The sequence below is a fragment of the Helianthus annuus genome, chromosome 8, assembly GCF_002127325.2.
Source record: "Helianthus annuus cultivar XRQ/B chromosome 8, HanXRQr2.0-SUNRISE, whole genome shotgun sequence".
NCBI lineage: Eukaryota > Viridiplantae > Streptophyta > Magnoliopsida > Asterales > Asteraceae > Helianthus > Helianthus annuus.
Window position 1 is genome coordinate 103,479,281 of NC_035440.2, and position 14,065 is coordinate 103,493,345.

General features: G+C 37.0%; 1 protein-coding gene across 2 annotated transcripts; it reads right to left on the bottom strand.

The window, feature by feature from the left end:
• Positions 1-805: 805 nt before the first annotated feature.
• Positions 806-6,112, bottom strand: LOC110873553 (probable amino acid permease 7). 2 transcript variants are annotated; one of them, XM_022122493.2, is made up of 6 exons: positions 5,914-6,112; positions 4,122-4,361; positions 3,383-3,476; positions 2,469-2,683; positions 2,067-2,200; positions 806-1,548 (listed from the first exon to the last, which is right to left on the bottom strand). In XM_022122493.2, exons 1-6 carry the CDS (start codon positions 5,990-5,992, stop codon positions 919-921), a joined length of 1,392 nt encoding a protein of 463 aa, XP_021978185.1. In that variant the 5' UTR covers positions 5,993-6,112; the 3' UTR covers positions 806-918. The 2 variants fall into 2 exon arrangements, with proteins under 2 accessions (XP_021978185.1, XP_035831736.1); XM_035975843.1 differs by having other exon boundaries at positions 4,498-6,000.
• Between the last annotated feature and the right edge of the window lie 7,953 nt (positions 6,113-14,065).

Here is a 14,065-nt window from a genome sequence, read left to right on the forward strand (position 1 = left end):
GTAAACAAAAATATACAAAGTACAAAAGCACAAGGAAGCTAACACCCTAGCAGGGGCAACTCCTATTTTATTAAAAGCATAAAAAGTTCATACGTAAACACCTCTACGAGGCTACAATCATACTAAAAAGCCTATGAAAGGCCATAACAACCACAAAAGAGTTTTAAAAATAAACCAAATAGATCAGACATCAAACATCAAGGGAGCCTGGATCTCCCAGCTCCCCACATCCATAACTGATTTACGTCCAGAAATTTTATTCTTCTCTAATTCTTATCAAATTATCGGAAGCGGTATAAATATTTTGAGAAATAGAGTTATTTTTACTATCAAATTATCGGAATTAGTATTCATTTATATGGATTTCGACCCTTGTACTACAAACTATATACATATTTAACTCATTTGTTTTCTTGGTAATTTTATTTTTCTCTAACAACTTGCCTTCTTATATATAATGTTAAGATATAAATTTTATTTTAAATGGAATTATATTCGAAGTAAAACTTTTTTTATTAGGAACAAAACAAACTATATAGCTTCTTTTTTATCGTAATATCATATATGTGATAGCTTGGTATAAAAACACGCTCACCACCTTTTTTTATAGACAACCCTTCACGTAATGCGGGTGTCTCACCTAGTTTTTATACATTTCTTAATTTTCTTTACTTTTTCTACTTATTATTTAAACAAAAAGGAAGGTAGAGTGTGTGAGAGAAAGTGTTATTATAAATAAACTTCATCGATAACTTTCATACTTATCATTCCTTAGTTACCAAACATGTACAAAAAGCCCAAAAAATAACTGAAACTAGACTAATTTACATTTTAAAATTTACATAATTGTTTTGATACAAAGAGAATGGGCTAATACACCCTAAATATTTACTATCCAAACTTTTTACACAACAATTACTAGCCAAATCTTTTGGCAATGAGTCCTTCAATGGACCCAGCCAAAGTAAAAACCGTTACAAACAGGCAAAATGCGGTATATATACGAAGAACGATCCATTTTCCGGACCAAGGTACAACCTTCTTCTGCACAAAGTACATCTCTACAGGGAAATATATGGTCAAGGGCCAAAATATCACAGATCCGGCAAACGCCACAACTTCATTGAAGTAAGGGAATAACATCCCAACTGCCATTGTCAAAACCACATATGTTGTTCTAAAACATAGCCGAAGCGGGTTTATTCTAAACTCGGGCAATAAAGACACCTTCAAGCTTGTAACGTCTTTTGCGAACGCGCTTTGCGGGAATTTTTCTGCATACCATCTTTCTACAATTGCAAATAGTGTCTGACTGTATATCTGATACCCTCCAACTAAATGGAGAACAATGCACGCGTTACCAAAGTCAACGAGCCAATACGGTTCATAAAACCCGAACCCGGTTAACAGATTCCCGGGAGTCAAATCTCCAAATGCTGCATAGCCGAAACCACCGCAGCATACGTAGAAGATTGTAGTTGTAAACACTGCAATGGTGGAAGCCTTCTTCATGGTAACTTTTTGAGATGGTGGTGACTTCAAAGTGCTCTACATGTCATACGCATCACATGATTATTAATTTCTTTGACCCCCCCCGAACTTTTCGCTCAGTAGTGTTATATATGTAGTTTTCGTATAGAAATTTTTGGGTATATACGTTTTCGACCCCCCCGTCATTCGGGTCAAGCTTCGCCACTGAATTCCAAAGGTTTGTTTTTTTGCACTGGATCCAAAAGGTTTGAAATCTTGCCATTTTCATCCGACTCGTTAACTCCATCCATTTTTTACGTTAAGTTAGGGGCATTTTCGTCATTTTAGCTATTTGTTTTCTTTATTTATATCAAAATGGCAAGATTATATGACGGAACGGAAATACCCCTGACCTATCGTTAAAAAATGGACGGAGTTAACGAGTCAGATGAAAATGGTAAGATTTCAAACCTTTGGGATCCAGATGCGAAAAAACAAACCTTTGGACGAAAGTCGCAAAAGTAGCCAAACCACAGGGACGAGAAAATGGCATTTAACTCTATACAATATATTAGAACTATGGTGGTATTATATACCTGTATTTCAAGAAGGATTAATGAAAATGTATATGAAAATGCAATATCCCCAAGGGCTTGAGCAGCCAACCATACTTTTTGTGTGGGATTAGTAGTTGAGATTCCACTAATGCTACCTTCAACTTTCCCTTTTGCTGCAATTTCATATTCAACAAGTAACTTGATTTGAAACTACTTTTATTTTAATATATTTTTTTTCCAAAAACGACTATTTTCAACCCGAGTCCATTTTGTCAGAACCCATTTTTACACGAATCAAATTGATATTATTTTAAAAGGGCTGTTTTGACCTGAACCCGTTTGACCCGTTACCCAGCCTGACCCGTCCCAACCCGCCTGTTTTCCTGGCTTAGTCCAACAGTAAGATCATACATCAATATGTTGAAGATAAGAGATATGCACCTATTACTTGGGCTAATCCAAGGCCCATTCCAATAAAAGAATAGGTGAAAGACATGATTGAAGCAATAATCGAGAGCCATTTCGTATGAAAAATGTTGGGTATTTGAGAAGCTAGTATTTGAACCATTCCAAACATAAGCATATAATATGTATCATTGAATTCACATGCTGCTTCATGTCCTTGTTCATGGTAACAATTTGATTGCCTAATTGCTCTGTCACCCACTCAAAACATCCAAAGATAATTAACATTTTTTAATTATAGTTATCTAGATATTTTAAGATATTGTATAACATGTAGCTCGACTACTAGGGGTGTTCAAAAAGCTTGCGGCTCGCTTGGAAAAAGCTCAAAAAAGCTCCGTTGTAAACAAGCTTGCTCAGCTTGGCTCGATTTGTAAACAAGCCTAGCTCGAGTTAGGTCTGGCTCGGCTCGTGAGCTCGCGAGCCAGCTCGAATTATTTTATATTAATAAAATAAAATATATGTGCGAGGGGGTTGAAGTGTTAATATTTTAAGTTTAATTAATCAATAACATATAAAAATATGGTAAAACAAATAAAAATTATACATATAATACTTTTAATATGTCATTCAGTCTTTAAAATATTAAAAAAGAAATATGATGCATTTAGATATATGTGTAAGTTTTAGTTATTTTTGTTTTTTCTTATCAATATTTGTAAAAAAATAAAAAAATTAACGAGTCAGCTCTATTTGGCTCGAGCTGGCTCAAACATTTTACGAGCGGAGCTCGAGCTCGACTTTTCAGCTAGATTAAACAAACGAGCTGAGCCAAGCTGGCTACCTGGCTCGGCTCGATTATAGCCCTGTCGACTACTCGAGTTCTTTAGTTCAAGCTGTTTGCTCCTATTTTCATCTTCATCCAAATTTTGAAAGTTAAAACAATATACCTCATGCTGATTGATGATGTAATTGTATACACAACTCCTGTTTTGAATATACTGAAATACACCAAGCATCCACACACCAATCCATTCTTATATCCTGAAAACCAAATTGCACAAGAATAAATACGCAAAATGCAAGTGAAAGCTTATAGGGCTGCAAACGAACCAAACGTTCAGCGAACAGTTCGTGAACCGTTTGGTGGGAAGTTCGTTTGTGTTCGTTAGTTTATTAAACAAACGAACACGAACAAGAAATTTCATTCGTTTAGTTAAATGAACAAACATGAACAGAAGCCAAGTTCGTTCATTTATGTTTCGGTAACGTGTTCGTTTATGTTCGATTGTGTTCGATAGTTCATTAGTGTTTTTAGTTTTTATATATTATTTAAATACTTCAAAATTCCAACAAATAAAAAATATTTAATAAGTATCAGTGTATTATATATTATGTTCATGAACGCTGTTTGTGTTCGTTTGTTTTCATTTGTGTTCATGAACATTAGTGTGTGTCCATTTGTGTTCATCAACGTCCGTTTCCGTTCTTTGCTTAAAATTAACAAATGAACACGTTCATTTCCTTAACAAATGAACACAAACATAAAATCTCGTTCGATAAGTGTTCGTGAACATATACGTTTCTTAACAAACGAACACGAACAAGGTCTTGTTTGTGTTTGTTCGGTTTGTTTGCAGCCCTAACTGCTTATGAATCTGAAGTTAAACTTAAACAACAAAACCGAACCTAAAATGGTGTGAACGGCCTGCAAGTATGACTGGTTCACAGTGGTGTTGCCAGTGTTTGGGTTTGAATATATATGAACATCAGAGATGAAGTATGCAGAAACAAGAGTGAAAAATGCAAAGAGTAACAGAGATAACGGGCCACCGATCCATCCGAGCTGTGCCATGCTCCAAGCTAGTGATAAAACACCTGATCCTATCACTCCTGTTATAATATGTGCTAGGGCTGTCCATACAGTTCCTTCAATCAACAACACAAATCGAAAACCGAACTGATTAAAACCCTAAATATCATACAATTCGAGTAATCAAAAGTGTACACCAGACCAGCTGTCACATCATACGGCCATATGACACGGCGAAAAAGGGAAAATTACCTAAATAGTCGGGGGGGGGGGGGGAATATTGCACGGTCCTCCCAACCGCTGGAGTGATCCCACTCCACAAGCTAGCTCAGCCACAACCTAAATAGTCATGTTGACTAGATATATATTTTTTTTTTCCAAAATAGACATAGAATTTTAGCCTTCAGCAAAGTAGTCGGCCCTCATTTCCGCCACATCAGACCCGCCGGCCGAGATGGCTAAGCCCTCGCTTTTGGAGCTTAGCCCCGATTTTGGGTGCTAGCTAGGCTTAGCCCACGTTTTTTGAGGACGGCTAAATTCCATGTCTATATCGGAAAAAAATTCTGGTCAACATGAGTCAACATGAATATTTAGGTTTTTTCTAGTGAAAAATGGTCATGTAACTTTGTCAGTAGTCAAATCAATCATTTATGTATCAATCAAACAGGTCACATGGATGTATAATTTGCCCACATACTACCCATACGACCAATTCTACTCTGTCATACACGGCCATACGACCATTTTCTTCCTGTCATATGACCCATACGGCCTGTATGACATGTCAATGGTGACTGCGTCTGAATATTGTGTGAAGTAGTAGGATTTCCCGCGCTATCGCGGTGGGTTTTCGGTCAGTATCGGTTCGACTGATGCATGATGCAGGCACTCGGTATAACAATCAACAAGTGTTTTACACCGATCGAAAACCATAAAACGAACACCGGTACCCATGGTTGTAAAAAGTCCCGACTAGCCTCCGATTAGTCGTTGATTAATCGCTAGTCCCAGGTTCACCACGAGTAATTTTTATCTAATCAGCCGATTAATCAGTAAGCGGTCAACAATGGTCAAATCCAGTCCTAATTGGCCAAAAATCGGTGACAGTCTAACGATTCCGGCCAGATTCTTAACCATAACCTGTAAATTCCGGCAATTAATCCTATCTACTTGAAAATATGGGTCAAAGAAGGTGCTAAAACATCTCTACTTAAAAAAATGCATATAAAAACGTGCGTGTGTCCATATAAAACTGAAAATTACATATAAAACCCAATCCGATTAATCCAGATTAATCCCGATTAATCACTAGTCAGAACCCCACCAGCCTACTAGCGCCTAGCGATTCTTACAACCTTGCCGGTCGATGTTCAAATGATATTGGTTCGGTTCATCACAGTATCGGTATTGGTTTTATCATCGCAGATGGAGTTGTATAAATGAAATGTTATTGAAAGAGAGAACCTGAACCTATTCATGTTTGCATAACAAATAAGGTAAGTTTGGTTTTTGAGTTGTATAAAGTCAACTACACCAGAAATAAGCTAATGAGATCAGATCAAATTTCAGATTGGTTATTATTGGTATGGTTTTAGTTTGAAATTAATTCAATCAATGATATTGATAAAAATAAATAAAGCTACAGAGTATTGAAACATCAGAGCAAACCAGTGTTCATATGATTATGAGATGAGTTCTGCAATAATGGTGTTTCTTGTTCTTCATCCTCATAGCCTCCTCCACCCATTTTTGCCTGATTCTTGTCTGTTTAGATCAGATAATAGTAATAATATCTGTGAGTGATGGGTGGCTTTTTCTCTTCTCCGGTTCCTCTTTCTCTACAACAAAATAAGATTCCTCCACAACCTATGTACACACACACATGTATGGAATATACGAAAAAGTATATTCAATTTTAATATATTTAAAATTAAAAATAATTTAGATTGGATTACTTTTTTTTTTCTCGTTTTTATTTCTCTATATACTGTATAATAAAGAAAATCATATAAAGGACATATACGTTGTATGGATGACCTTAATTATTTTTTTCTCGCCTAAATAACTAAATATAGATAATTTTTTTTACTTTTTGGGTTGCGGATTTGTCAACCCCATTTGATGGTGAATGCAGCATCTCGGTTCGATGATAGCCTCCGGGAGACTATAGAAGACATAGTGGTGGGTGGTGGACCCTTCTTTGGTGACCTCAAATGGCGTCTGGCATCTCTGCCAATGAGTCTAGGTGGTTTGAGCATCCTCTCAGCTTGAGTCTTAAGAACTACAAGATCATATCCTTCGAAACAGTGGGGTTGTCGGGATCGACCGGGACTATCTGCAGGCGCTCGAACGCTTAAATGTATTTCTCCTAGACTTTGATATCGGTGGTTTCTCTAACAAGGACACCGCCCCCTCGAAGCCACAAAAAACTTTGGCGAATGCTCTGTTTAGCAAAAACGCTCAAAGTCTGGGAGAAATTTTTGATTTGTCATCTCGCTAGAAGGCAGTGTTGGAGTGCTTGAAGGGTCCCCATGCTCAGGATTTTTTGACCGTTATCCCAATTGAGGGGCTGGGATAATGTATGTCAGCAGTAGAATACATATCCATCCTTAAATACCAGTTGATGATCCCTATGTACCCAGAAGATAAAACCTGCCCAATATGCTGTAAAACTTATATGGATAAATACGGAGAGCACACAGTGCATTGTAAAAAGCTCCATGGGTTCAAAGATTGGCAATGCTGGTGCGGGATGTTTTGTGGGACATCCTGAGAAGAACTGGGATATCGGCTAAGAAAGAGGCTCCTGTGAATTTCCTTACGAACCCTGTGGAATGGAGATCTACTATGCGACCAGCGGATCTGCTCGTCTTTGGTTGGGTTGGGGGAAACATGCTTGTGTGGACCTCATGGGGGTTTCCCCTCTGGTTAATTTAAGGGAAAACGCATTTGTAGCTGGACAAGCAGCAAGAAAGGTAGAATCGAAAAAAGTTGATAAGCACGCTAAAGCTTGTGCAGAGAACCAACATGTTTTGTCTCTTTTGCCTTTTATACATTTGGCTCCCTAGCGCCAGAAGCTATCCAATTCCTGACCAGAGTCCAACGGGTCATCCACAACAATTGTTCGACCTCAGGGGGCAGGGTTTTGTCTTTAGTGATTAGGGTTTGCAATTCAGAAAGGGGTGACGACGCAGCTTGTTGCCTGTCTACCTTCTGTTTTAATGTAACTTGGTAAGTATGAATCAATAAAAATTAGGGTGTGTTTAAACTTAAAAAATAAATAAATAAGATTCAAATAAAAAATATATTATTTTAATTCATGAATGTTATCTTTTATCTTTTACCTTAAATAAATAGATATAGATAATATTTGTTAATAAGATTCAAATAAAAAATATATTACTTTAATCCATGAATTTTATCTTTTATTATTTTGTTTTTCATTTATATATGATGTCTTTTTTTTGCTTTATAATAGGGATTAATAAAATCTATCTATACTTTCTATAAAAAGAGAAATCCCAATGACATAAGAAAAGCTATGTGTCAGCTAGAGAGCATGTCCAACAAGGCTTTTCTTATGTCATTATTACATCATAAATGTTACTATAAAATCACTTTAAAATTCAAACCACTGCCCTACATTAATTCAAAGGTCTGGCCCATATTCAAAGTTCAAAGATCTGCCCTTCATTCATAATTGAAACCACTGATATTCATTCAAAATTCAAACATCTGATGTTTCAAAATTCAAAATTGTGGCTCCATGTATATAAGATACATCAGTCTCCACATTCAAAATTCAAACCTCACTTTCAATGCATCTTCAGATAATTCTCAAATGAATAATCAGTAACGATCTCAACTCTCTCTCTCTAAAACTCACTTTCTCTCTCTCTCAAATTCAAAATCGCTCAGCAGATGGTGGTTTGTTGAGAGGGAAAGTTTCAGAGCAAACAAAACAATGGAAGCAGCAATGGGATTGATGAGAAGAATGCCTCCAAAACACACTAAAACTGCTCTCTCCGCTCTCCTCAGCCTCCTGCCAGACCACTCCTCCGATCTACTCTCTCAAATCGATCAACCTCTTCAGGTACTTTTCACCTTTTTTTTTCTTTTTCAAGCCCTAATTTGCAATATTATACATCGATTCTGTTATTGTAGCTCGAAATTATTGATTTGTTAATCGATTATATTGTTATCTGTTGTTTGAGATTCAAAATAGGAGTTCCTAGGGTTAGAGATGTGACAACTGGCACAAAACCGGTAACTTCCGTACACTTTAATTATTATTTAATGACTGCAATTATGTGCTTAAATGTCAACATTGACTGATTAGATGCTAAGCAAGTGAATTCATGCACGTTGTATACTACAAAATATTGCTTTATGCATAAACGAGAGCGTTGCGTCAGAAATAATAGTAAACTCACCGGTAAGACACACTGTGTCAACAGAACTGCAGAAAGCAGTCAGACATTAGAATTGAGGCCTAGGTGTAGGTCCTACGACAAAAGTACATTAAAACCCAAGAGTACATATAAGGGTTTAATTTATGGTCATTGCGAAAGCAAAAATAAGCACTAAAAAGCACCCGAAACGCACTTTAAGTGCAGAATTTGTATAATTCAGCAATAATTCAGCATTTAAACATATGAATATTATGCAGAAATTTCGTTTTATCATCCAGAATATTTCCCTAAGTGTTGGGAATTGAAAGGGTACAAGAAGGGTACTTAAAAGACACTAAAAAGTGTAATTTAGCACTTTAACGGATTACTATCCAACTGAACAACCGGACTTTACCCGGAACCTAAAAATATTGTCAATGACATTATTTTTCTTTTTCTGAGCTAGTTAGGGTCCCCGAATACCCTAACACCCGTTATAAATTATAACACACAAATAATCTATTTATTCACCTAACTAATTCCACTAACACCACTTAACTAATTAGTTGGATTTGAACTTTTAACCCACCCCCCATTCCAACCGTTCGGTTCCCCCCAGGGGACACATTCTTGATTTATTGATTATTTTAATCACATATGCTTATTATCTAGGAAGCATGTTATCCAAGGGTTGCTAGTGGGATTGGTCTTTAAATATATTTAGAAGGTTATAACCTTCATTCCATCCATCACCCAACTTCAACTCCCTCTCTTTCCCTCTTTGATATCTTCGGCCGAACACAACCATCAACATCCACTCACTTTCCAACTTTGATCTTACAATATTACATACTTACTAGTGTAATTGAGTTCATTCAAGGAGACCCGGTGCATACGGAATCGCAAGGACCTCTCTACGACGCTATTAACCACCCATTTTTCGTCTAGTTTCTTCCCTAGCCTTGTGCTAGTTGTAAGTAATTCTAAACACTCTCTTGATCCTATTTAAAGTGGTTAATAAGAAATTTAACGGTAAAAATAATAAACACTAGAGATCAAAGTTTAAAGTCTTGCTAAGAAGATGAACTTGGTGGTTAAAGACTAACTATTAGTGTAAAACTTATGGAAATTGTTTTGTTATGATTATTTATTATTGCTGGATGCTAGTAGGAGAACGGATCGTCATCTAACCACGCTAGGTCATGTTCATGGAACATGAACTAGCACTATGTTTAGTGTAAAAATAACTAGATGACGAACCCTTTCACTCAATAACATGAACTTGTGTAAAAGTAATTTTTTTCTTGTAAAATGAAGTTCTAAACTAGTAGATCTAAAGATCTACAAGTGGTTTTTCGGAAGAACCAAGTAAAATATATACAAGTCTCATTTTAAGTCGGGTCTTTTATGAACTAGAGGTGTTTTTATGAACAAACAAGTGTGTGGACACTTGTGTAACAAAAGTTATAACAAAGAAATAATTTTCGTAAAAACCGACTAGAAGTTGTGAAACTTCATATTCTTTAAAAATAAAGTTTTTAAGAAATTAAACTTATTTTTAAAGATAACAAGACTTACTAAATGTGCTAGTAAGTTACTACACATTTTTGTAAATATTCAAGTTCATGAAATGGAGAAATTAGTGATTGTTGTTGATGATTGTTGTTGATAATTGTTGTTGATGATTGTTCACAATTTAAAAGAAAATAAACACATGTTTTGAAAACATGGGAAACCTCCATTTTTAGGGAAACTCTGTCAAAATTTTTATAAATTTTGACACTTAGGAAAAATATAAGTTTTTGAGAAACTTATTCCCTAAAAATGTATTTAAGAGTATTACCAAGGTTTCCCTAATTTTTGGCGATAAGAAATGAGGATTTCTTCAAGAATAAAAATGGATATAAGTATGTATTTTTGAGAGAAAAATATATATTATTTTATCACCAACTTTTGTGCTAAGTGTATATAGTATGTGTTATACGTGCTAGCGTATTAAGACTTAAAAATACACTAGATACTCATGAGGAGTATAAACATAAAAATACACATACAACATACAAGATACATAATTCGGGTGCAAAGTGCAAAACACGAGATACTTATATTAATCTTAGAGAAAATAGTATCAGTGAGATACTTAGTTAAAAATATAAAATATTTTTAACACAAGAATATATACACCAAAGAGAGTGACTGTACTTGTGCGACGCAAGTCTAGAAACTAACGTTAAGAAAACGCATATAGGTCGCGACGTTAATTAAGCAAACCCGGTGAAGTTTACGACGCACAGGAACACAAAGTTGTGAGTTCATGCTCCCCTTTTTCTCTTAACTGTTTTCAGTTTTATAACTTCGGGGGTGAAATACATGTTACAAATATTTCTATGTTTAACAAATGGTATGATAATAAAAAGCACACTTGGTGAGAACGAGTACCAAATGTGTTGTGGTATAAGAATACAAGAAATACACTTGGTGAGAAACGAGTACCAAGCGTGATGTGATATAATAATACAAGAAGCGCACTTGGTGAGAACGAGAACCAAGTATGATGCGTTATGAGAGTTGATACGAGAAATTGTGTCACGAATAGGGTATATAAGCACCATTAATCAACAATATACCTAGACCGCAGAACAAAAGGTTAGATCTAACGGGTGCCGGGCAGCCACACTCTCGGTGAGGGCGAGAATCGAGTAGTGCTTTTGTGTCTCAGAATATACCAATTAAATGCCTAAGGTTTGGTGACTTCCTATGTCGTGTCACATGTTAATGGCTTTGCAACCCATTAACAATCCTGATATTTACAGGAATACTTTACTTACATAAAATTTCATACCATACTAAAACTTGACTTAAACTTGAGTACGTGGGGTACTCAAGAAGATGAGAATTAAACTTGAGTACGTGGGGTACTCAAGAAGATGAGAATTATACTTGAGTACGTGGGGTACTCAAGAGAGACGTGAGTCATACATAAGTACGTGGAGTACACCTAAATACTTGATTTAAACATATGAAAACTTGATTTTATACATGACACAAACTATGTTTTCATATAAAGTATACAAACGTGAGATACAAAATGAATTCACACCAACATTATGTTGACGTTTTTCCAAAACTCACATGTATTTCAGGTAACTAGGATGGATGTGCGCGTGGTCTTACTTATGCTCCTGGATGTCGCTATGTTTTATTTTCGCTAAATAAAGTTGTAACTTTTAAGACAATATGCTATCTCGTGTTGTAAACACTTGACTTATGTTTTCGGTAATGTAATGTTTGAAGTTATTTTTGAGCATATAGTATGTTTACGTTTCGTATGCAATGAGAACCTTTCATGATCACACCTCATGCTTCCGCCGAAGAAAGGGGTGTGACAGATTGGTATCAGAGCTGCGATTGTAGTGAACCAGGATTTCTTCTCGAGTCTAGTCTACAATCTCTAGGATCCTATCACGAAAACAATTTTTCAAAAAGTTTTCATTGCATAAAACGTCACGCGACATCCACTGACTGAAACTGTTTACATGAGTCTAGAAAAGACACTACGAGACTTAGGGTGAACAGGAGTAGCACTTGTCTTTAACTGAGAAATTACTTGCAATTATGTGTGATAATTAGCATGTGCTAGATGTAGAATACCACTAGTATACATGACTTTACCTGGAAACAATGGCCCATCTGAAGGAAGAAATACGAGGATGAAACGAACTGTGCGGACTGTGCAAGGAGTTACGTAATTATGGATGCATACATAATTATGGAATCCAATGCACAGAAACCACAACAAGTCTTGTCACGTGTAGATTCCCTCAGTGCAAGTCTACTAAGTACTCTGCTAGAGTGATAATTGTTTGACGTCACTTATGTGGTATATCCCTGTGAATATATATGCTACTACTGTTTAGTTTGACGACATCAAACAAAAGACACTACGAGACTTAGGGTGCACAGGGGTAGCACTTGTCTTTAACTAAGAAATTACTTGCAATTATGTGTGAAATTAGCATGTGCTAGATGTAGAATACCACTAGTATACATGACTTTACCTGAAAACAATGGCCCATCTGAAGGAAGAAATACGAGGATGAAACGAACTGTGCGGACTGTGCAAGGAGTTACGTAATTATGGATGTATACATAATTATGGAATCCAGTGCACAGAAACCACAACAAGTCTTGTCACGTGTAGATTCCCTCAGTGCAAGCCTACTAAGTACTCTGCTAGAGTGATAATTGTTTGACGTCACTTATGTGGTATATCCCTATGAATATATATGCTACTACTGTTTAGTTCGACGACATCAAACAAACGTTTAACCCTGTTGTGTTATGTTCTGTCAGAACATGGCACCCAGGAAAGCTGTGAATGCTCGGAATGGTGATCAACCTCCTCCTCCCCCACTGCCAAAGACTGCTGAAGAGCTGAACGCTCTACTAGAAGAGAGGATCTCTGCTGCTATCGCCCAGTACGAGGTGGACCGTACTCAAGACAGTGGTGGCCCAAGCAATGCTAGACGTGACGGGCATGGAGATTCGTCTGGAGGAAACACAGCTCAAGGTAACCTAAAGATAATTTGCTAAGCATGAAGAAATTTATGAACGGTCCTTGTTTCATTATTTCTTCGATTGCTCATAAGTGAATTGGTTGGGTTAATTACATGCTGCACCTTCAAGCAATTCCTTGACTGCAAACCAATGAACTACGATGGCACTGGAGGAGCGGTAGCATTTGTGCGTTGGACAGAGAAGACTGAGGCCACTATCCGCATGAGCAAGTGTACCGCGGATCAGCAAGTCACTTTCGCTACTGGACTGTTTGTCGATGAAGCACTGACATGGTGGAATTTGCAAGTTCAAACGCTGGGTGATGAAGCTGCGTACGGCATGACTTGGGATGAACTGAAAGAGAAAATGAGAGAGAAGTACTGCTCTCGTGCCGAACTCCAAAGATTGGAGACGGAGTTCTGGCACTTGACTATGGTGGGTGCTGACATCACTGGATATACTCGAAGGTTCCATGATTTGTCCAGGGTGATTCCTTATATGGTGACTCCGGAATTTAAGCACGTTGAACGCTACATTTGGGGACTGGCCCCTGAATTTCGCAGCATGGTGACTTCAGCCAAACCCCAGACAATCACTGAGGCTGTAACTCTGGCTGTCAGCCTTACTGAGGACTGTGTTCGCATGGAGAAGCTATCTCTGAACCCGACAGAAAACACCGTGACGCATGCTGAGTCGTCCGGTGACAAGAAAAGAAAGCATTCAAACCTGAATCAAGCAACTCGCAACAACAAGGGTTCCAACAAGAAACGTGACACCAACCCCCCTAAGGAGGCAAATACTGCAGCCAAAGGGTACCAAGGCACCATGCCTAAGTGCCAGAAATGTAAGTATCATCATCATGGATCTTGTCG